Source organism: Mirounga angustirostris, unplaced genomic scaffold (assembly GCF_029215605.1).
Source record: "Mirounga angustirostris isolate CCGP_5_RB_7025 unplaced genomic scaffold, mMirAng1.0.hap1 SCAF_10, whole genome shotgun sequence".
Classification (NCBI taxonomy): Eukaryota; Metazoa; Chordata; class Mammalia; order Carnivora; family Phocidae; genus Mirounga; species Mirounga angustirostris.
The window spans coordinates 108,384,790-108,407,365 of record NW_026991718.1 but is presented as its reverse complement, the minus strand read 5'-3'; the positions used below and the strand labels follow the sequence as shown (position 1 = coordinate 108,407,365).

The 22,576-nt window shown below is 55.2% G+C and overlaps 1 protein-coding gene across 1 annotated transcript; it reads right to left on the bottom strand.

The window, feature by feature from the left end:
• Positions 1–1,238: 1,238 nt before the first annotated feature.
• ADRA1D (adrenoceptor alpha 1D) lies at positions 1,239–20,493 on the bottom strand. The gene is made up of 2 exons (XM_045883826.3): positions 18,718–20,493; positions 1,239–2,718 (listed from the first exon to the last, which is right to left on the bottom strand). The coding sequence occupies exons 1-2, from the start codon at positions 19,832–19,834 to the stop codon at positions 2,117–2,119; spliced, it is 1,719 nt and encodes a 572-aa protein (XP_045739782.2). The 5' UTR covers positions 19,835–20,493; the 3' UTR covers positions 1,239–2,116.
• Positions 20,494–22,576: the final 2,083 nt, after the last annotated feature.

Below are 22,576 nucleotides of genomic sequence, written 5' to 3'. Positions count from 1 at the left end.
TTAATCATTGCGCCTAGAGAAAGTACTGGGCAAGCTGCCAGCCCTACCTGCCTGCACACCTACTGGGTTATCCAGGGCAGGTAGGGCCCCTAAAATCCCCCTTACGAAGGTTCCCTCCCCAACCTGCTCCCTTGTCCTCACTGTTGACCTCCTGTGGGCTCAACTGCCCTGGCACATGGGAGCCCACGTTCGCCTGCTCAGAGACCCTCCCCTGCTATTGGAACCCCTGCCCAGGAGCCCAATGTTCAATTCTCCAACAAGGGGGTCAGCCCCTTCGCTGACCCCTGATTTGAGGGATGGCCCCCACCTCTGTGAGAAGATAACAAGGACTGTCCCCAGCTTTAGGGTGGCCAATGTGCTGTAAAGTGGGCCCTCTCTGGGGTGTGCATTATGTTCCCAGCACCTGCCTTAAACTGCCCTTCCTGTGCCTGGGCGGGGGGGGGGGGGGGGGGGGGGGGGAGGAATGCCAGGCCTGAAAGTCTAGAATCTGCTGCAGACCCACAGTATGAAATGTCTGCTCTTGGCTATCTTTTTACCTTATAAAATTGGGGTGAGAGGTCTAAATTGGGGTGAGAGGTCTAAAATTGGGGTGACTTTTCAAACAGATGACTTCCTCAGTACAGGATGGAAACTTCCGGTTCAAACTACTGGTCCATGTTGGCCCCAGCAACTGGCTCTTCCAGTATTAGAACATTCCCACTCCAGACACCCTGGGGAATCGCCTAACCAGCTTTCCACTGGACCACAGTCACCACCCCCACTCTGGTTGTATGTATGTGGTTGATATTATCCAGCTGAAGACTGAACTACCTGCAATCTCTTGAGAATGGAACAAGTGTTGGACATTTCACTCAGAGCTAACAAGCATGGTTCCTAGGTAGGTGTTCTCTCACTCACCCACTTGTCTACTTGGGCTTATATATTTTTTCATGTAATGTTTCACCCTTTTAACTGATGGCCACCTTCCTCACTGAGGCCCTCAGGGCATCACAGATTCATCTAGGGAGACTTACAAAGCGAAAATTTATGCTTATGATTACTGTTTGGTTCCCAAGACTAATCATGTAAATTTTAAAAGCCAACAAAACCCCTGAGTCCTTTGGTCATGCTAAAAGTCCCAGAGGATAGCAGCCATCAGTTAAAGAGATAGTTAAGTTGAAACTAGAAAGGTGAATGCAGACCCAATCTATCCTCTTGTGGGGCTTTAGAACTTGAAGGACTTCAGAAAAAAAAAAAAATTAAAAAAAAGGTAGTTCTTTATGGGTTACAAGCTGAAGAGGGACTGTTTGCACAGTTTGGACAAAATAGAAGTACTCTTACCAATAAATATGTCTCAAAATGACAAATAAAGCTCTCCCCATTTGATGGCTCCAGATCCCGGCAAGAAGTGATGGGCACAGGCACTATGTACAGAGTGTAAACAGTAAGGCCCTTGGGACATAATGAGGGGCAGGGCCAGGTGATGTGGTATGCATGGAGGAGCCTCTGTAGGGGGAGCGAGTCCATGGGTAAATACAACAGGCTTGTAGGATGCTCATCCAATCTGCCACCAAAGCTTATTGGTGGTGGTGGCAGGTCCGCTGGGTTCCTCCAGTGGGCAGTAAGGAGAAACTGTGTCCATGGAAAAGCCCTGGTCCCACTGACTTTTTCCCTCGGGGAGGCACTGGGGACAGCCAGGCAGGGCCTCTGCGACCCTTCCTCCCCAAGAGGAGGGGCGGGCCTGCCTCGCCACACTTGAGGCTGTCTGTCCAGGGTTCAGGGCATGGATGGGGCAGTATTTCTCAAACAGAGATTGGGAGCAAATGGCCCCCCCGGAACCCGCAGCCCCTTCCTCCGAAAGGAGGAGCTCCAGGCACCTGTGTCCAGGAGGGGGCCACAACTTTTCCCCTTTCCAGGGCCCTACCCCCGCCTCAGTTCCTCAGGGAGGCCACAGAGCAGCCGCCCTGATCCGTGTCCGGGTCCCTGATCCGTGTCCGGGTCCCTGATCCGTGTCCGGGTCCCTGATCCGGCCCGGCCTCCTGAACAAAGCCGGCCTCCCTCACCGCCCTGCCCCCTTCCCCCACCGGCAGCCCCTTTCCTCCTCCCCCAGCACGCTCCCCGGCCTCGCTCGGGGTCCCTAAATATCAGTCTCCCGGAGGTTGCTGTCGTCGGCCAATTCGTAGGCCTGGCAGGTGGCGCCCTCGGCCACGTCGTGGGGGACTCCCAGGGACACGGCCTCCACCTCCGCCCGCAGGGTGCCGGCGGCCTCCGCGCGCTGCGCGCTCCCGGCGCGGATCTTGTGCGACAGGCTGGAGACCTTGGCGCGCAGCTGGGTGGTGGGTCTCCGGAACGGCCCGAGCAGCCTCCACTCGCGGAAGGCGCAGGGCGGCTTTCGACGACCGGCCGCGGGGGCCTGCGCCTCGGGCGTGCCGGGGGAACCGGGGGCCGAGGGCGCGGTGAGGGCCAGCGGGGCCCCCGGAGGCGCGGCGTCGTGGCCGGGAGCGAAGTCGGGGCGCGGGCCGCCGGTCGAGCCCCGCCAGTGGTGGCCGTAGACGCGCCAGAGGGGACGGCGGCGCCGGCGCCGCCGGCACTGACAGCGCAGCAGGCGGAGGAAGGCGCGCTTGAACTCGCGGCTGGAGCACGGGTAGATGAGCGGGTTCACGCAGCTGTTGAAGTAGCCGAGCCAGAAGATGACCTTGAAGACGCCCTCCGACGGCTTCAGCTGCGGGAACAGGGACCCTGCGGGGGGGCAGAGAGCCACGCCGGTTAGACGGCCGCTCGGGGAGAGGGAGGCCCGGGCAGCCCCTGGGCGCAAAGACCTCAACTAGGGGCCCAGTCGTCAACTCCGGGCTCTCAAGGTTCTCTCTCCCCAAGGGGTCCCTGATATCATTCGAGGGGTCCATGAACTTGGAGGAAAAATCATCATCTTCCATTTTACTCACAGCTACCTGATACTGTGCGTTTCCCCCAAGACGAGCGTCCGCAACAAACCCGAGTAGAAGGAGACAAAGCCATTTACGCAATCACGGTTCTTGTAGCTCAAAACTGGTGCCCGATTGGCAGTTTCCTACGACTCGACCTGATATGAGCAGGTCCTGCCAGATATTTTCCTGTCACATTCAGTTGTTGCAGATGCTTTGAAATACTGTCTATGCTGCTCACCATTTGGAAACGACAGACATAAGAACGCACCACTAGATCCTCCTATTTAATGCCTTAACCTAGAAGCACATTACTTACTAAGTCACAGATTTCGTTCACAAATATTTTGATGTTTTCCGCGAAATTGGTTTTATTTGCAATCCTTTGTATTTTAGTTTTAGCATTTGAAAGCGTAACTCCGAGAAGGGCTCCCATAAGCTTTGCCAGATGCCCAAGGACGTCGTTAGCACAAAAAGGGTAAGCACCTTTGAATTAAATGTTGACCAAGGCTTGCCCCGCGTCAGGCACTGTGCTGGGCTCACAGCAAACAGGGCCCCATTCCCTGAGTAGCTATGTGCATGAACTATCAAGGGAATGAAGACACGGATGCATGGGGACACGGATGGTAGTGCTCAGCATGTGGAGCGGGGGATTTCCAGGGTTCTCAGAGGATGGACAGGAGCCTGCCAGGATGAGGAGGGACAGAGGGTGTTAGAGGAGTGGAGGGGACGGGTGGGCAAGAGGAGTACAAGTTGGGGTTTTGGGAATGTCCTGTGCCATACGCCGAGAAAACATCATTTGGGACAGAAGGTGAAGGGCCTGAAATGCTGGGAATTCCCACATTTATTTGTGGGTAGTTGAGAGCCATGGATATTTTCAAGCAGGCGAGAGTCAGAGCCTAGAATTAAGTCTCAATAAACACAATGCCCATGGCTGTTGGAGTGAAGGTCTGCGGGGCTGTCCCAGTGGAAGTGGTTGGGGGGGCTTCTGGGGGTGGCTTTGTGGAGCAGAGTGCCAGGCAGGAGGGGGTGCGGGCACTAGGACCTGAGCTGTGTCAGAAAGACCCTCCTCCTCACACACTTCTCCCCTGGCATCCCCACCACCGACTTGGGGGGTCTTGTCCTCAAAAGGCACCTGACAAAATGCAAGGGCATGACCCAGAAAGCAAAAGCCACGCTTATTTGTTCTCACACCCTCAGCAACAGCTGGGGGTGGGGGGGGGAGGGAGGTGGCAGGAGCATCCCACCCCAGGCAAAAGTTGCAGGTGTCCGTGAGACTAAGCGGGCCAGGGGCAGGGGTCCTTGACAAATCATGGGCCCTGCTCTCTTCTCCCTTTGCCCCCAAAGAAATGAGAGCAGGGTCCCCTACTGTGGGGGCAGAGGCACCAGGCCCCCCCTTTGACCTGGGAGCACCTGCCCATCCCCCACCTCCCACCATATAGAGAAATCTCGGTGCCAAGACACACGGTGGCAGTGGCAGAAGGAGTCACCCAGCGTCACGAGGCACAGGCCTTCGAAACTGCGGTCATGCAGCCCTGAGCAAGTTAGTGAGCCATCCAAGTCTCACGCTTTCTGCGAAATCCAAAATTTCTCCGGAAAGGATGTTGTGAAGATTCATGCATTTCAGAGTGCAGGACTTCGCGGGCTCTTAATAAACACTGGCGTCTCTTTACTTCCCCTCTCCCTCTTCGGTGACTTTTGAGAGAGGACAACTCCACCCCGGGAAGAGACCCAGTTCCCAGCTCTGGAGAGTAGCCAGAAACAGAAGCCAAGACCTGGTGGGCTTGGGGGAGGCTGGGGCATCAGTCATCACATGCTGAGGAGGCAATTTCCCCTGGAAGAGGAGTTAGACAGTTGTCTTGGAATGTGGGGGCCACCAGGGTTGACTTCAGCCTCCAGGAAGGTGGCCCTCTGAATAGCATCCCTCAATGGTTGCAAAGTAAGACACGGTGCTGAAAATAACTCTGACTCAGGCCATAGTTCCTTTATATTTAGCCCAGGATGACAAATCAGTGGACTATTTCAGTTGCAAGCCTAAAGCTGGCCAAACAGCATCGTTATCAGCGTGGTTTTTACTCAGATTGGTGGGCGACACGGCATATTGTTAGTATGTCCTGGACCGTTTTATAAACACTATTCTATTTTATGCTCAAGCAACCTGTGCAGAAGCTTGCTACAGGCTGGGAATTCCTTACACACAAGACCTGGGATCCACACTCAGCCTTTCTGCCCCAAGATTTTCCTACTGTGTCCTCCTGAGGTTCTTGTCTTACTTTAAGCTCTCCCAGAGGCAGACCCTGAGACAAGGATTCAAGCGCAAGTCGCTCATTGTGGGCAACTGGGGCACAATCCCACTGGGAGCTCTGGGATACCATGAAGTTCAGGAACCTCGGAGCTGTCCCACCAGTGGGGTGAGGGAGGCGGGTATCTACACCCCCATTCCCATCAGTCACTGGATGGGCTACTCCCAGGGGTGTTAATTTCCCACGCTTCCTGCTGTGTGGGTGGATGATGAGGATTTGGGTGGGTGGAGAAAGGCCCTGGGCAAAGATGCGGGCAGGTGTTGGGATGGAAGTTGGCTGATGTGCCCTGAAGGTCCAAGGGGTGGCATGGAGGGGACACTGACAGCATCTGGCACTACTGTTTCATAAGCTCTCTGCCCACCATGCACAGACATCTTGCCTGGAAAATACACACGCCTGTGCGTGGGCTCCAGCTTCCACAGGCAACAGCACCTCTGTCCCCCCCAAAAGTGGCAGTTCCGAGCCTCACAGCTACCTCTGCCCAGAAGGCCGCAGTCTGCCCCCCAAGCCTCCCTGCACCCAGTCTCACTCTCCCTGCTGTCCTGCCCCCTCCCCAACCCTGTCTCATCAGTTCGAACCTCTGGCCAAGATCTCTGAGGTCCCAGGGGGGCTGTGAGCACGTCCCTGCCCTTTGCATGCATGGATGAAATGGGGAACTGCCCCGAGACCCCTGAGGATGGGCACTTGGCTCATGGGCATTGTCCCTGCAATGCCGCCCGGCTGTGGGGGCCTCGGTGGACAAGCCCCTTTCCGGCCACCCCAGCTTTCTGCTCCCCCAGCCACTCTGACTTGTGGCTACTCAGGCCAACCTCAGCTGTCTGCTTTCTCATCCCTCTGCAGCAGCCTGGCATACACCTGTGCCAGCCCCTGAGCCCAGCTACAGGAAAGCCTCAGTGAGCAGGTGGGGGCTCTGAGACAAGGCCACTGTCTCTCAGTGCCTGGCAGCCCCCTTTTCTGCCCCGACCTGCCTCCCTCTCCCACAGCCTTCCTTGCAGGCAGAGAGCCCAGCCCTGCGGACTCAACTTGGCAACTGTCACTGGAAACACAGGCCTGTGTGGGACCCCCTCCCTCAGCCTCCCACCGCTCCGTACTGGCGCCCAGCATCACATCCTTGCTCTCCTTTCTCTTATGGCTCCCGCTTCCCGCAACAGTCTTACTTCTGTCTTCCTGTGCGTCAGCTGAATGGCCACGCTGACTTCTTGCTGCCCTCTGGCCGCAGTGGGCTCCCCAGGCTTGCCTGGGAGCTTTTGCTCCTGCTCATCCTGGATTGCCCTTCCTCTTTCCTCTCCCTGTTGGTGCCAGCTCCAGAGACACCTCCACCTGGAAGCCCTCCTCATACCACCCCTCCCAACCCTGCAGTTAGGGGTACCCTCCCTATAGCACATCTTCTCATTTCCAAGTGCCAAGAACATGGCAGGCGACTATCAATTTCCTGTCTATCTTCTTTTTAAAAAATATATTTATGTATTTAAGTAATCTGTATATCCAACGTGGGGCTCGAACTCATGACTCTGAGATCAAGAGTCAAATGCTCCTCCCAGCTGAGCCAGCCAGGCACCCCATGTCTATCTCATCTTTAAAGGGTAAGCCCTCCACATGTACTTGGCACATCATTGGTGCTTCATACATTCCAGTGCTCGCTTCAGCGGCACATATACTAAAATTGGTGCTTCATACATTCCAACCGCTCTGTCACACCCTGCATCCCATCCATCACCAACTCCTATTGGTCCTAGAATCCCCCCCACTTTGTGCCACCCCCTGGTCTCAGCTACTATCATCATCTACCCAAAGTGCTCTTCTAAGTGGACCCCTTGCACCTGTCCCTGTGCCCCTGCACCTTTTTCTCCATGCAGCAGCTGGGGGGAATCCTTTTATTTATTATTATTTTTTTTAAAAGATTTATTCATTTATCTTAGAGAGAGGAAGAGAGAGCACGAGTGAGTGCAGGGAGGGGCAGGAGGAGAGAATCTCCAAGCAGACTTCCTGCTGAGCTTGGAGCTGACATGGGGCAATCCCACCACCCATGAGACCACAACCCAAGCTGAAATCGAGAGTCAGACGCCCAACCAACTAAGCCACCTAGGCATCCTGGGGGATCCTTTTATTTTTTATTTTTTAGATTTTATTTTTTTATTTGATAGAGACACAGCGAGAGAGGGAACACAAGCAGGGGGAGTGGGAGAGGGAGAAGCGGGCTTCCCACTAAGCAGGGAGCCCACCCCATGTGGGGCTCGATCCTGGGGGATCCTGTTAGAAGAAAACCTGAGCATTTCATTTCTTCACTTAAAACCCGTTTTCCACTGCTGGCTGCAGCTTCTTGGCCTCTCTTTCTTATCTGTACTTTGACCTTCTGCCAGCGCCTTGGATTTCTCCTATCATCCCTGCTTAGCTGAGACTGCTACTAGTCACTCACACCTCCCATGTCCCCTCCTCAATCCTCCCATGTCCACATCCTTCTGGATTTGGGTTGTACCTATTCATCCAGACTAGAACTGCGGAGCGATTCACCCACTCCCTGAATACGTTAGGGTCCCCGCCCTCAGCTCTGTCTGGGGCTTCCAGGGACCTTGCTGCTCACCCTCAGCCCACTCTCCCCAAGTCCTGCACCAGCTCCTTGAGCCTTTGTTCTGCCCCTTCGCCTCGCCTGGAGCAGCTGAACTCACTTCCTGTTTCACAGAGAAAACAGAAGCCAAGGAAGTTGTGAACTTGCTCAAGCCTTCCTCACCTCTCCTCCTTGGTAAGAAGGAGCCTCTCCTGCCCAAGGTCAGCATGCCAACTTGTGTGGTGGTGCGCTCCATCCATCAGTCCCCTTCAAGCGTGCCCTTGTCCCAGCTGCAACCTCTCTCCTGCTTCTCGGGCTACAACCTCATTCTCTCTATCCTTTCTGTCTACACCTGCCTACTTCCCTTCCCCACCTGTTCCAGCCACACTGCCCTCCATGTTGCTTCTTGGATAGGCCAGACACACTCCCAGGGCCTTTGCACTTGCTTTTCCTGCTCATCTTCTTCTCCCAGATAGCCACATGGCTCGTGCCCTCACCTGACTTCCCATGTAAAATCGCACTGTTCTCCCCCCCCCCAGCACTCCCCATCCCCCTCAACTGGGGCTGTTGCCCTCTGTGGCACTTACCGCCCCCTCCCGTACTGTTTGAGTTAGTTTTCATCTTGTCCAGCATCTCTCTTGACTTGCAGCCAAGTCCCCAGGGCAGGACTCGTGCCTGTTTTGCTTGGCATTACACTCCCATGGCCCTGAAGCCCTCCTGGGCACAGTGAACACACAATTCAGTAGGTGCTGAACACTTGCCCAAGTTGCTCAGTGAGTCCCTCTTCTCCACCCTCCATGTCCAATCGGCCATCATGCCTGGTGCCTTTGATTTTCTCTCTAGCGGCGTCCCTCTCTTCACCTTGTTCCTGAAACCTTTGCTTAGTCTGGCATCTCATTTTGTTTGCATGGCTGTGACAGCCCCCAAGGGTCCTCTGGCTTCTCCACTCTGCACACAGCTGCTGGAGGTTTTTTCTAAAATTGGTTTCTCTCCTTAAACCTCTGAAAACCGCGAGTGGCTTCCAGCGGGTCTGAGGACTAAGCCCAAGCTTTCTTGTGTTGCATTCAAGGCTTTTTAGGACCCAATGCTGTCTGCAGCTTGCTCCCCTCCAAATTTGGCCACAAGCCGAAGGACGATGCTGCCAGCAGGTCCTCCCACAGGGGCTGGGCTCCCTCTGCCTTTCTGCCTGGCCCCAACTGTTTCCTCCGTCCCAGCCCTCGAGCCTTGGGGCAGGCGTCTGCCCCACCAAGCCTGGGTTACGGGCTCTCTTATGCAAGCCCGCATTTTAATAAAATTTGTTACTGCTCTGCCTACCCTCCCAGACTACCGGTTTCCTGAAGGCAGCAATGAGATTGATGGATGTTTTCATCCCAGCCTCTAACACAAGTGCCTGCCCCAGAGCAGGGGCTGAAGGGCCGCATCTAGGCACCTGTGAGGAGAGGCAGTAAGAACACAGGTGGGAGATGAGCACAGGCCCAACTCCTGCTTGCTTCTCTCTTCTCCTTGACCTTGCTCTCATGTGAGTCTCCCATCAGGCTTGCTCCCACCTGCCTTCCCCCATTCCCTATATTGGGGTGCCTCTGTCAGGAGTCTAACCTAATGTCCAGGGGGGCTGGGCATCCACTAGTCATAAAAGGCAAGGCCTCTCCTATGTCCGCAGGTAAGCCCATTCTATGGCATGTTGGCTGGGCCAGCCTGGCCCACACATTGTTGGGGAAACTGAGGCAGCCTGTGAGGTTTGTGTTTGCAGCCTTGATGATCACAGGCCAGTCCCCACGCCGAAGGACCAGAGGTGTCCAGGTCTAGGAGATGCTACTGAGATGCTGGCTAGGCTGGAGCTGACCAATCTGGCCAAGCCTCGCTGGGGATGATAGCTCAGAAGCCATGGGGCGGACTGTGTGATTAACAGCATCCTTCTGGCATCACCAGAAGGGAACTTGTTCTTGGCAGAACGTCAGAATTCACAGCCAGGATTGCTCATAACTTGCAGCCGACCACGAAATATCAGGCTGCACCCCAGCCTGCCCCCTTTCCCACCCCCTCCATCACTAGGGAATTTTCTATCCACAGGCAGCCATTCTCTCTGGCCAGAGAGATAGAGTGGGGTTAAAAATACCACATTCTCCTAGATAGCCAGGTGTCTTCTTGCCAGTAGGGTTAGGAGAGAAGGAATTCCCCGCTTATGCTCCCTTTCTCTCTCCCACTTCTCACAACTGCTCGCTTAGTGGCTCTGACTCTGGAGCTCAATAGCTCCTCTGTCAAGAGAGCCTGGGACCTCTGCTGCCCGCAGACCTCTTTGCTATACTGTAAAGGGTCAAATAAACCTCTCTAATAAAGCACACTTGAGCTGAGACCTAAAGACCCCGAGGGGGGATTGAGCCATGCATCTATCTGAGCAAAGAGAATGCCAGACAGTGGAAAGGGCATGTGCAAAGGCCCTGAGGCAACAGGGAACCTGAGAAGTTGGAGGACAACCAAAAAGTTGGGATCACTGGAACAGAGAAGGGGAAGGGGAAAGTGGTAGGAGATAAGGCCATTTTGAAGTGGGCACAATCACGGAAGGCTGGCAAGAAGAGGTGACCCGGATAGGGGTCCGGTCTCAGATGGATTGTGAGAACATGAAGGGGTGATTTGAGGGCACCGTGGGGCCAGCTGTGCCAAGCCAATTCTCTTGAATTCCTTGCACTGCCAGTTTTCCATGGTGAGAGGTAAGTGGCAGGTCCTCTGGCTCGAGATGGACCAGGGATAGATCAGAAGTCCTGTGCCCCCATGTTTGCCTCAGGACCCATGAACTCTGTAGGGCTGGCAGAGAACTATTTGTCTGGCCCTGGACGCCCTTCCATAGCTGCGGGCATGTAGGCGGAGGTACATCCCGTCAGTGGTGTATTTTTCTTTTACGAAAAAATAAAATGTACTTCCTAGCTCTGTCTGCTGAATCAGGGGCCAACTCAGTATCACTGAACAGCTGAGAGCTCAGACTGTGATCTTTAAGTGATCACTGGCCACTAAAGAGACCAAGGCGCTTTAGAAAAAAGAGCTGCTTCCAGGTTCTGGGGGAAGAAAAGTATGAGCTGAGCCTGAGACATCTTATCAGGCACCTGAGCCCCTGACCACTTGTAACAGCACAAAAGAGAAGAATTCTTGGCCAAAACACCGAACCTGACTCTGATCAAGGCAGTTTACAGGAAGTACGGGGAACAGAGAGACACACTGAATGGCCCTGTGGGGATGCAGACTCCAGACGGTGGGCAACTCTTCAGGACAAATGATCTAGTTTCTTCACCAAATAAATTGCAAGGAAAAAGGGCACCTGGGTGGCTCAGTCATTAAGCGTCTGCCTTCGGCTCAGGTCATGATCCCAGGGTCCTGGGATTGAGCCCCGCATCGGGCTCCCTGCTCGGCGGGAAGCCTGCTTCTCCCTCTAACCCTCCCCCTGCTTGTGTTCCCTCTCTCGCTGTGTCTGTATCTATCAAATAAATAAATAAAATCTTAAAAAAAATTTTTTTTTTAATGTCCATCAATAGGGAACTGGTGAAATAAATTATGGTTAGTTCATGAAGACTCAACTTAAAAAAAAAAACAAGGCAGCTTTATATGTACCCTCAGGGAACAAGCTCTTAGGATATATGAAGTGGTAAAAAGCAATGGGACAGAACAGTGCAGGCAGAATGGTACTATGCATAGGAAAAAGAGGGAAAATGATGGATGTTTGCTTGTATGCACTCAAAAAATATTTCTGGAAGGATATACAAGAAACTAACAACACTGGTTGCCCATGGGCAGAAGAGATAGGAAGCTTATGGGTGTGATGGAGAATTTCCATTGTATACCTTTTAGTACCTTGTGAATTTTGTTTTATGTACATGTATTTCCTTTTCAAAAAATTATATTTAAGGGGCACCTGGGTGGCTCAGTCGTTAAGCGTCTGCCTTCGGCTCAGGTCATGATCCCAGGGTCCTGGGATCGAGCCCCACATTGGCTCCCTGCTCAGCGGGAAGCCTGCTTCTCCCTCTCCCACTCCCCCTGCTTGTGTTCCCTCTCTCTCTGTCTCTCTCTCTCTGTCAAATAAATAAATAAAATCTTTAAAAAAAAATTGCAAGGAAAAGGTGGGTGGAGGGGAATCTTACCAATTAAAGAGACCTAGCAGGCAAATCAACCACACGCAACATAGGCACCTTTCTCAGATCCTGATTCGAACAAATTACAGATTTATGAGGCAATTGGTAGCATCTAAACACTAAGTATGTGATATTAAACAATTATTTTTATGTATTATAATGGATTGTGGTTATTTTTCAAAAAAAGTTCTTGTGTTCTAGAAATGTCTATTGAAGAATTTACAGATGAACTGATATGGCGTGTGGATGTTCTTCAAAATAATCCTGGAAAACAAAACGAAACAAAATAATCCTCAGCGCTGGGAGAGTGGGTGGGGGTTGGGATAAACCAAGGCTGGCCTTGGGTTGGCATTGTTGAAGCTGGGTCATGGGAATCAAAGAGTGCAATGGTGGGGGGTGGGTAGTGAGCTGCTCATCAGTAGGCATAAACAAAGTTTCACTCAAGATGAATACATTCTAGAGATCTACTGTGCAACGCTGTGTCTACTGTTAACAATAGTGTATTGTACACTTCAAAACTTGTTAAGAGGGTCGATCTCATGTTAAGTGTTCTTATCCTAATAAAAGAAAACAAAAAAAAGGGGGGGTGCTGTACTTTACCACTCAGACCCTGGGCATGGGGGGGATGTGAAGAGGCCATGGGGTCCACCACTTCCTCCCTCTACACACACTTACTGAGCACCTACTATGTGCCAGGTACCGCAAAGGCACAATTAGGAGATGTCATGCCAGTCCTTTCTTCGGGCTTTCAGGCCAGGGACGGTGATGTCACCGCTGAGGACCTGCCACAAACATCCCCTCCCACTCCCCCTGCGACTGTAGGCCCCTGCATGACCTCAGGGAATGTGTGGAGATGAGTCCTTTGGCATTTGGTCAACACTCAGATGCACATGAGGAATCTATCCTCTATAGCTGGCTGCCCACGTGTGCTTTCCAGTCTGGACACCGACTCCTCAGCATGGCTCAAGCCTCTCTTCTGCCTCCTCCCACCTTCTCTCTTTCTAATTAAGGCATCCGATAATGACAGTCAAGTTATAAAGCACATGCATTTTAAGAGTATAGCTTGATGGGGGCGCCTGGGTGGCTCAGTTGGTTAAGCGACTGCCTTCGGCTCAGGTCATGATCCTGGAGTCCCTGGATCGAGTCCCGCATCGGGCTCCCTGCTCGCCAGGGAGTCTGCTTCTCCCTCTGACCCTCCCCCTCTCATGCTCTCTCTCTTTCTCTCTCTCATTCTCTCTCTCTCAAATAAATAAATAAAATCTTAAAAAAAAAAAGAGTATAGCTTGATGACTTTACATATGCAACATGCCAATGTAGTCACTGCCCAGACCAAGATCTAGAACATTCTCAGCCCTTCAGAAGGTTTCTTTGCTCTCTCTTCCAGTCAACACGCATACCCACTATCCTGACTTTTATCATCGACTAGTTTTGCCTGTTTTTGAACTTTGTACACACAGACTCATATAGTATGTGTGCTTTTAATTTCAGATCTGGCTTACTTTGCCCAGCGTAGTGTCCATGAAATTCATCCACGTTGCTGTGGGCAACACATTTGTTATTTTTCCTAGCAGTATAGTAGTTCAGCCAATGAAAACAGCACCATTTATTTATCCCTTCTCCTGTTGATGGCATCCTGTCTCATCTCGTGACTCCTCTTCTCATGCACTCTCCAATTCATGTCTCCCAAGCCACAGGGCCCCCCCACAAATACCTCTGCTCTTCTATGTCTGCGTATGTATAGTTTCCTCTGTCTTCACATTGTGTCGTATGTGTAACAATACTAGCAATTACAATGTACTGGGATCAAAGCATGTGCAGAGTATTTGGGGAGCATGAAGGAGTACCTAACTGAATCCAGGGGGGCCAGGCGGGGCAGCGATATCACAGGGCCAAGCCTGACAGTCCGGGAGGGAGGCCTGGGCGTGGCTCACAGACGGCGGGAGGAGGGGGCCTGGGACAGTGGCTGGACTGTCCTGGGACTTCTCATAGCTGAGCCTGCAGACACCTTGTGCACCTTGACGCGTATTTGGGAGGGCACTGTGGGCTCTGAGCCTCTGAGGCTGCTTTGCATGACCGAGCACAGTCAGAGGCCAACTCAGAGGCCAGAGAGGCTCAGTGACCTGTCCAAAAGAAGGGAGCCTGGAGGGCAGCACAGGGGCCTGTCTGTGGTGGCTGGGAATAATAGGGGGTGGGGCTGCCGCGTGTGTGTGTGTGTGTGTGTGTGTGTGTGTGTGTGTAGGTCCCAGGGGACAGGTCCACCTCTGGGGATGGCTAAGGGGGCCCCTGCCAGGCAGACCAAAGCCAGATGCCGTGAAGCGCCGCTACCATGAGAACAACAAGGGAACGTCTGGGGGCTCCTGGGAGAGGAAGGGAGCTCTTGTGCGGATGGGTGCTTGCTGGGGCAAGGTCTCCCCAGTTCCTCTGTTCCCCTCTTGCTCACAGGGATTTCTACCCCAAAAGGCGGGCCCAGACCTCTGGGGATGAGAGGCCTCCTGCACGAAGTGCCCTGGGGTGGAGGCTTTCATCAGGGGCACTTCCCGCCCACCCCACCCCTACCCTGCCCACCCCCCCCCCGCCCCTGAAAGTGTGCAGGCGCGAACTGCTCTCCACATGCATTCTGTAAGTTTGGGTTCCTTTAGACGTCAGGAGGGACCTTTCACAATGTCCTGTGATTTTCTAAGGCACCCAGTTCCACGCCAGCTTGCGGAGGTGAGAGCAGGGGGCCCCTCCTCCAAAGGCCCCAAGGATTGGTGACCCTATATTCTGTCCTTCAGCCTGGAACACCTTTGAGAGTGAAAGGGGAGCACTGCTAGTAATCACGCTGGTCGACGGGCATAACCGGGGCTGTCCTGGGCAAACTAGGCTGCGTGGGCACTCTGTGGAGCGGACGGCACGGCATCAGCAGGGAAGGCACAAACAGGTGGGGACCCCCTCATGAGGGCCAGTGACGCATCATGTGTCCATACACAGCTCCCCGGGTGCCCCGGAAGGAGCCAGTACCTCCCTTCCTGGCCTTGCTGCCTGGCATCTTGGGGTCAGACAGGTGACAGACAGACTGTGGCTGTGGCCTGTGCTTCTACTGTTTTGAGTGCGGACAAGTGGGTGAGGGGCACCCTGGGTCTGTTCGACAACCCCTGGGCTGTGGCCCTACTAGGTGCTTTCATTTCCATGGGCTATGGCCCTGGCTGGCACACGATGCTCTTGCTCAATCCCTCCACCTCTGGTGCTCCTCACACCTGGCCTGGGGACCAGGGCCTGGGAGGAGGGAGATGCCACTCCCCCTGGCGGACCCCTTCTCTGCCTCCTTCTGGTTCCTTCAAAGTGGGTACTCCCCGAAGCTCTATCCCCAGCCCCGCTCTTCTCTTTGTCCCTCCATCCTCTTTCTGGGAGGCTATACCCCATGTTCCTTCTTGGTCCCCTTTACCTAAGTCCCCAACATCCTCCCCCGCCGACCATATGCTGGCACTTCCATACCAAGATATGCCAGCCCCTTGGATTCCACATTCCTCCCCAAAGTTGCTGCTCAGAATTGTCCCTGGTCCTTCAAAGGAACCTCCCTTCTCGCAGGCCTGGGCCCAGTGCTGGGTGCTGTCAGGACCTCCTGGCCCCTTCTCCCTTCTGCACAGCCGTTAAGCCACTCCTGCCCCCACTGAAGGCCCTGCCCTTCAAGCCATACCATGGCAGAGGCAGATCAGAATATTCTGTTTCCCTGCTTGGCCTCCGTCCTGCTTGCTCACTATTGCCAGATTCCACTCAACTCGGCTCCACCAGCGGCCCTGGGCTCTACTCTGGGGCTCAGGAGGCTGGGCACAGCCCAGACTGGTAGGAAGGAGGAGACAAGGACACGCCGGGGGCCCCACGCCAAGTGTGAGAAGCAGCAGAGATGGAGGGATTGAAAAAGAGCCAAAGGCCGTGGCAACTTAGGGATGACTTCCTGGAAGAGGAGCACGTGGTTCTAAACCTCAACAAAACAAAAAACCAAAAACTGAAAACAGTAGCCCTTTGCAGTGTTGACTGTTAACAGTGAAAATATGAAAAATCAAATGTTCAGCACAAGACCGCATCAACACAAAGTGGAATACTCTCAAACGGAATTCCATACTGCTGCTACGATGAACTAGCACGAGTAAATCTCAGCGACGTAACACTGCATGGAAAAGACAAACTGAAGAATGATGTGCATGCAAAATGCCTTTTATATAAATCCTAAAGGCACACAAGACAATACTCTATATTACTATGGATACAGATGTTTGTGGTAAGCGTATAAACATATGAATGGTAAGATTGACGGACTCCAGATTTAGCTCTGGGGAGGGAGGGAGAAAAGGAGGAAGGGACCGCAGGAGGGAACTTACTTTTGGCTGTGTTCTATTTCTTTGAAGAGAGAAACAGAGAAAGGGATCTGAGGTGAATATGGCAAAATGTTAACCTCTGTTCCGTATGGGTGATTATTGGTACAGGACACTCAGTATATCATTCTCTCCTTATCTGTGCATCATTCTGTAACTTGAAATTTTAAAAGAAGTTAAAAGAACATAATGGGAGGTGGCATTCTGTACACAGCTTGATCATTCCCTATGGGGGGTGGGTGGGCAGTGTGAAGTGAGGCGCAGGGGGGAATGAGGGCACCCGGGATGGGGTACGTCTGGGCAGGGACAGGGCAGGGGTTGGTTGGTGGAAGAAAGGAGCCTGGGTGGGGAGCTTGGTGGGGAAGGTACTAAATCTGGGGCAGGTCTCTAAAGGCGGGGCCACACTGACTTTCTCCTGCCTGCCTACTTGCCCCCCCCAGTATGTTGCTTAGTGTCCATGCCTCCCTGTACCCCCACAATACCTCTGGCTGGCTGATTTTCAAGTCAGTGATTTACTCAGGGAGCAGCTACTACAAAAGCAAAAGCTCACAGGGCGCGCGTGACAGTGGTTCGATCTACACGTAAGAGCTCAGTGAACCCTCACGACGGCCCTGCAGATGCGCACTGGTACCATTACCACCGCCCCGATTTTCTAGATGAGGACACAGAGGCACAGCGCCGTTCAGGGACTTGCCTGAAGTTCCAGAGCCCATCAGGGGCGGAGCTGGGATTTGACCCCAGGCTGTCTGGTGCCAGAGCCTGTGGTCCTTGTTGCTGGGCCGCATCGTTGTCCACATGCCGGGCACCGCGCTGGGCGCTGTGCATTTGGTAACGACACGGCCCTGCCCTTGAAGAGCTTCGGGCCGGTGCGGGGAAGTCAACACCAACCAAGCAGCATGCAGATGTCATTAGATGTCAGCTAAGGAGACAGGAAAGGAAGAGAACCTTGTTCCCCAAGGGAGAGAGTACAGAGAAGGACACAGAGAGGCTGAGGCATCTGGGAAGACCTCTCTGAAGAGGGGACATTTAAATGGAGACCGAAAGTTAGCCAGGAGGGGGTGGGGAGGGCAGGTGAGAGAAGGGGAAGAGCAAGTGCAAGGGCAGGAGCTCAGCTTGGGCAAGGAACTGGAAGAGGGTCAGAGGAGCCAAAGGATGCAGTGAGCAAGGGGCAGGGCAGCCAAGCCGCGAGGCCATCACTCAGGGCCCTCCTTCCAGGACGGGGACCGCATGTCCGGGTTTGCCCCCTCTGCCCCCACTGTCCCGCTTTGTGCCTGTGATCCCAGCATAAATATTCATAACGTCTCATTTCGGCTTGGACAATAATAAATTTGAAGGTCACCCTTTCACAGGCCACGGTGGAGAGTCTGGATTTTGTTCCCAGGGCAGCTGGAAAGCATGGAGTGGTCTTAGCAGAGAGTGACACCCTAATTTATAATACATAAAGTTCACCATGGCCTCTGTGTGGTGAGGGACTGCAGGGGAGCCGGAGGGAAGCCGTTGTCCCCTTCCTGACCCCGTGGCAGAGTGTGGCAGGAGCGAGGCCTGGGAAAGGCAAGGGAGGCCTGCCTTGGGCCGGCTGAAGTTGCAGCCATGGGCAAAATGACTCAGGGCAAATGCATCCCCAGAGATGATGCTCCCCTTCTCCTCCCTGTGCTGACCCGGCCCCAAGGCTTCCAGGAGGGGCCTTCAGGGGGTGGGACTAAGCCCCTGAGAACAGGACTGCAGGGAGGCTGCTGAAAGAAACAGGAAGGTTCTCTAAAGAACTAAAGGACTCAGTCAATGTCAGAAATAATGATGAACGATATTAACTTTCCCTTTGATAATTTGTTCCTATCCCCTTCCCTCTCATCCCACACAGGCCCTCCCCGCCCCCCCCCCCCCCGCCCCCTCCACCTCCAAGAGGAGACTTCAGAAGCGAGAGCCCAGCGCATTCACAGATACCAGGTGGGGAGGGTCTCCTAGCCATCTGAAACTGAATGAGTTCCTGGAGAAAGCAGGTGGCTTCTAGTCCTTGCTCATGTACATGCTGCACCTGCACATGAATGGAGGCCCACCCACTGTGCACCCACCTCTGGGAGCTGAAATTTGTATCTGTGTGTGTGTGTGTGTGTGTGTGTGTTGTGGTGCAGTATTTAGAGGAACATATACACTGCTGACCACATACTATGGGGCAGACGCCCGCACAGATGCCGCAGATCTCTTATACTTAGGGGTTCGGGAGTGTTAAAACAAGCCCGGGACTTGTCATGGCCATTCAGAGGGGGTAAGGACAGAAGTCAGAAGCCTGCAAAATGAATCCTGCAAGCACGAGGGGCCTCTCATTTGTCGACCACAAAGTGCACCTGCCTAAGAGACCAGGGAGGTTACTAAGTCAACCTTCTATGCCCAGGTGGAGAGTCACCTTCTGCCTGGGAAGGCCATCCAAGTCTGGGTGCCCGGAAGGCACAGCCACAGGCTCAAGGAGGAAAGGAAGGGGCTGGTGGGAGACGGGTCACTCACCAAGCGGCAGGACGAAGAAGAAGGGGAACCAGCAGAGCACGAAGACGCCCACGACGATGGCCAGCGTCTTGGCCGCCTTCTTCTCGCGGGAGAACTTGAGCAGGCGCACGGACAGGGAGCTGCGGAAGGTGTGGCCCTTGGCGCTGCGCATCCCGGGCGCCCCGTCGGTGGCGCCCGTGCTGGCTCCGCGACAGTGGATGCGCAGCACCACCTCCGAGGCCTTGCCGCGCTCCCGCTTGACGCCCGCCTCGAGGCTGCGCGTGGTGCTTCGCGCTACCACGTACACGCGGCAGTACATGACCACGATGACGGCCATGGGCAGGTAGAAGGAGCACACCGAGGAGAAGACGGCGTAGCCTGCCTCCTCCGTGATGCCGCAGAAGCGCTCGTCAGGGGGCACGGGCTCCTTCCAGCCCAGCAGCGGCCCCACGGACACCACGAAGGCTACGGCCCAGAGCAGTGCCAGGATGGCGGCCGCCTTGCGCTCGGTCATGATCGCGGGGTATTTGAGCGAGTGGCGCACGCCCACGTAGCGGTCCACCGAGATGGTGCAGAGGCTGAGGATGGAGGCCGTGCAGCACAGCACGTCCACAGCGGCCCACACGTCGCAGAAGGCCCGGCCGAAGGCCCAGAAGCCCAGAACCTCCATGGTGGCCGAAAAGGGCAGCACCGTGGCGCTCAGCAGCAGGTCGGCCACGGCCAGGTTCACAATAAAATAGTTGGTGACCGTCTGCAAGTGGCGGTTGCAGGCCACGGAGAGGATCACCAGCAGGTTGCCCGCCACCGCGGTGAGGATGAAGGCGGCCAGGAAGACGCCCACGCCCACGCCCTGCGCGCTCACCACCAGCCCCCCGACGGCCGCCGTGCCGTTCACCTCGCCGCCCGCGCCCGCGGCCCCCGGCTCCCCGGCGGAGCTCCGGTTGTCCTCGCCGCCGCCCGCGCCCACCACGCCGCCGCCGCCGCCGCCCGCGGCTCCCGGCACGCCGCCCACTGCCGGGCCCTCCGAGGCGGCCGCGCCGCCCGCGCCGCCCCCACCGCCGCCCGCGCTAGAGCCCCCCGCGCTGCTGTCAGGGCGGGGTCCCTCGAAACTGACGCTCAGGAGGTCGCGGAAAGTCATCTCAACGCGCGGCCGTCGGGGGCCGGGCCCGGGCGCAGGACGGGCGACTGGCCAGGAGAGGGGCCCCGGGCATAGCCGCGGGGCTCCGGCTGCAGCGCGGCGCGCGGGTCCCGTCGGGGTCCTGCCCGAATTCCTGTAGCGCGGGGCGCGGCGGTCCGCGAGAGGAGCGGGGCCGGGGGGCGGCGGCCGGGGCTCCCGAGGCTGGCTGCGGAGGCGGCCGGAGAACCGGGGCCGGCGACGCGCGCCGCTCTGAGCGTGCCCAGGCGAGCCGGCCGGGCAGTGCAGGCAAAGCCACTGCGGCGCTCTCGACCGGGCGCGGGGGGCGGGACGGAGGAGGGGCAGCGCCGGGGAGGAGGAGGGGGCGGCCGGCGCCGAGGGAGGGGGCGCCCCACGCGCCCGGAGAAGGGGCCAGCGCGAGCCGGGCGAGCGGCAATTCCGGGGTCCGGAGGGGTCGCGGCGCTGGCACCCGCTCCGACCCCGCGGCAGCCACCCCTGCCCCGCCGCGGGCGCCCACGAACGCCCTCTCTCCTCGCCGTCAGCTCCTCGCCCCTTCCCGCGCCGCTCCCGGGCCTCTTCCCCTTTTCCCCTCCGCCGCGGCCCCCTTCCTCCCGCCCTTTTCCCCAGCCTCTCGGTCACTCGCTGGTGCCCTTGGGCGCGCGGAACGGGACGGCGCGATTCCCGGGTCCCGGGGCTCCCGGGCTCCCGGCTCCGGCCGCCAGAGAGCAGCAAGCACCCGGGATCTGCGGACTGCGGACCGGAGCGCGCAATACGGCGGCCGTCGCCTCCTGGGACTGCCTGGAGGGATCTGCCGCACCTCCTCACTCCTCTCCAGCCACTGGCCAGGCGAGGGTCTCAAACACCTCTGTCCGGTGCGGTGGAGTGGGGAGAGCCCCGGGAGGGACCAGATGCCAGCGCTGGTCTGTGATGGAAAAGGAACAAGAGACTATTTGGTTATGGCTCTTGGACCCTGCCCACCACCCATCGGTTTGCATATACCAACTTCTGCATTGTTACTCGCCTCCATGTCAGATGTCGGAATAAAACTTCCTTGTTACACTAAATAAGTGGCGTTCTGGGGAGGGAGAGTTTAAGTGCTGGAGGGTGGGAAAGGGCACTTGGCCCGATGGTTAAAGAGTGGGGGGTTGGCAGACTGGCTGGCTCCACATCTGGCTGTGTACCATATGAGCTCTTTGACTTCTTTGTGTCTCAGTTCTTCATCTGTAAAAGGAGTGTAAGAGTAGTGTCTATTTAATGATGTGAACATTAAATTAGTTAGTATGTTGTTACCTCTCGAGAGCAGTGCCTGGGTTTGTTGGCTGCTGTTTTTAGGACTGTTTTTAGGACTTGGCAGGGCAGGATTGGGACAGGGAGGACAGAGGGCAGGGTGTGTGTGGAGATGCTTTGAACCAGGGACACAGGTGGAGGGTTGGATTTGAGGAGCCTCTTGCTAACTAGCAGGACTGGGTAGGGAGAGACAGAAAGACCTAAAATTACTAACCAGTGTGTCATGCTGGACAAGTTAGGTGGCAGGGGAAGGGAATTGCAGGGAAGATAATAGCACCCTGTAGGGGCAAGATGAAGAAGGCCTGGGCTGTGCGGGGAGGGTGGGGAGGTGAGGGTCCATTTGGAGAGGTGTCTAGGAAGAGGTGGAGAACTCAGGGCCTTGGTGCCCACTGGCTGTGGATGACTGAGGGCAGGATGTTGGAGAGACCTAGATGAGAAGGTGCTTTGGAGAAAAAGCAGAAAATGGTGCAAATGTTGAGATGGGTTACCCCCCCCCCCCCCAGGAAGCTAAAGCTCTTAGAGTCCTGGCTTAGAAACAGCTCTTCCAAGACCCTCAGTTTCCCCATTACGTCTTCCATCTTTTACTTGGGTCTTTGAAAATTTACTATAGAAGAGTAGGCATGAAAGTCAGGGGGGCCATGGTGACCCTGCGGGTCTTTAGGTTCTTTGTGATCCAGTGGTGAGACCTGATTTAAGATGAATCCCTAGCACCTGTGTTTCTCTCCGCTCCTTTATGAGACCCCTTTAGAGCGAGCATAATGAAAAAGGAGAATTTCATTCCACAAGAGAGAGGTTAACCCCTAGGCTGATAAACCTGGACTTCAGCTCCCGTGAGAGGTCATGAGGGGTTTGAGGAGATCTGGACCTTCTCCCCTCTTGTGAAGATGGTGCAGGCGGTTGTCACTTGCTGAGTCAGAATGCTGAATGGGGCAGAATGCTGATGGAGAAGGCGTTCCTGATGGGTATTCTGTTGTTGGGGACCAGCGGCCCCCAGTTCCCTCCCACCCCACCAACCTTTATTTGTTCATTCAACACAAATAAAACACCAGCTATACGCCGGCAACTGTTCCGGGCACTGGGGATAGGATGTTGAATAAAGCAAAGCCCCTCCTGAGGCTCACGTTCAAATGGCAGAAAGGGTCGCTAAGCGTTAGGAGGAGAGCTGTCCCATTGCTATGGACTGAAGTTTTCTCTGGCTTTGATATCTGAGTCCTGGAGACTCTCTTCAATTTAAGCTTCAAAGAAAATCCAAATCCAGAGGAACTCTTTCCCATTACCTCCCCACCTCTGAATAGCAGTGGAATCTGAAAGAGTATAAAATCATGCATGCCATTGGAGGACACGGTTAAAGCTGCCACTTGCCAGATCAGTCCCCTATGAAGAACATGGACATCCATTCTATTCTTCAGCTGCAAATGGGTCTCTTGTCCTAGCCTGATCTTTGAGCTTACTATGGCT

What these genes read in the sequence shown, in the direction of transcription:
- ADRA1D (XM_045883826.3), bottom strand. Translation starts at nt 19,834, where the DNA reads ATGACTTTCCGCGACCTCCTGAGCGTCAGTTTCGAGGGACCCCGCCCT. An exon ending in CTTCTTCGTCCTGCCGCTTG is followed by an intron (nt 2,719 to 18,717) that starts GTGAGTGACCCG and finishes GCCCCCCCGCAG; the next exon opens with GGTCCCTGTTCCCGCAGCTG.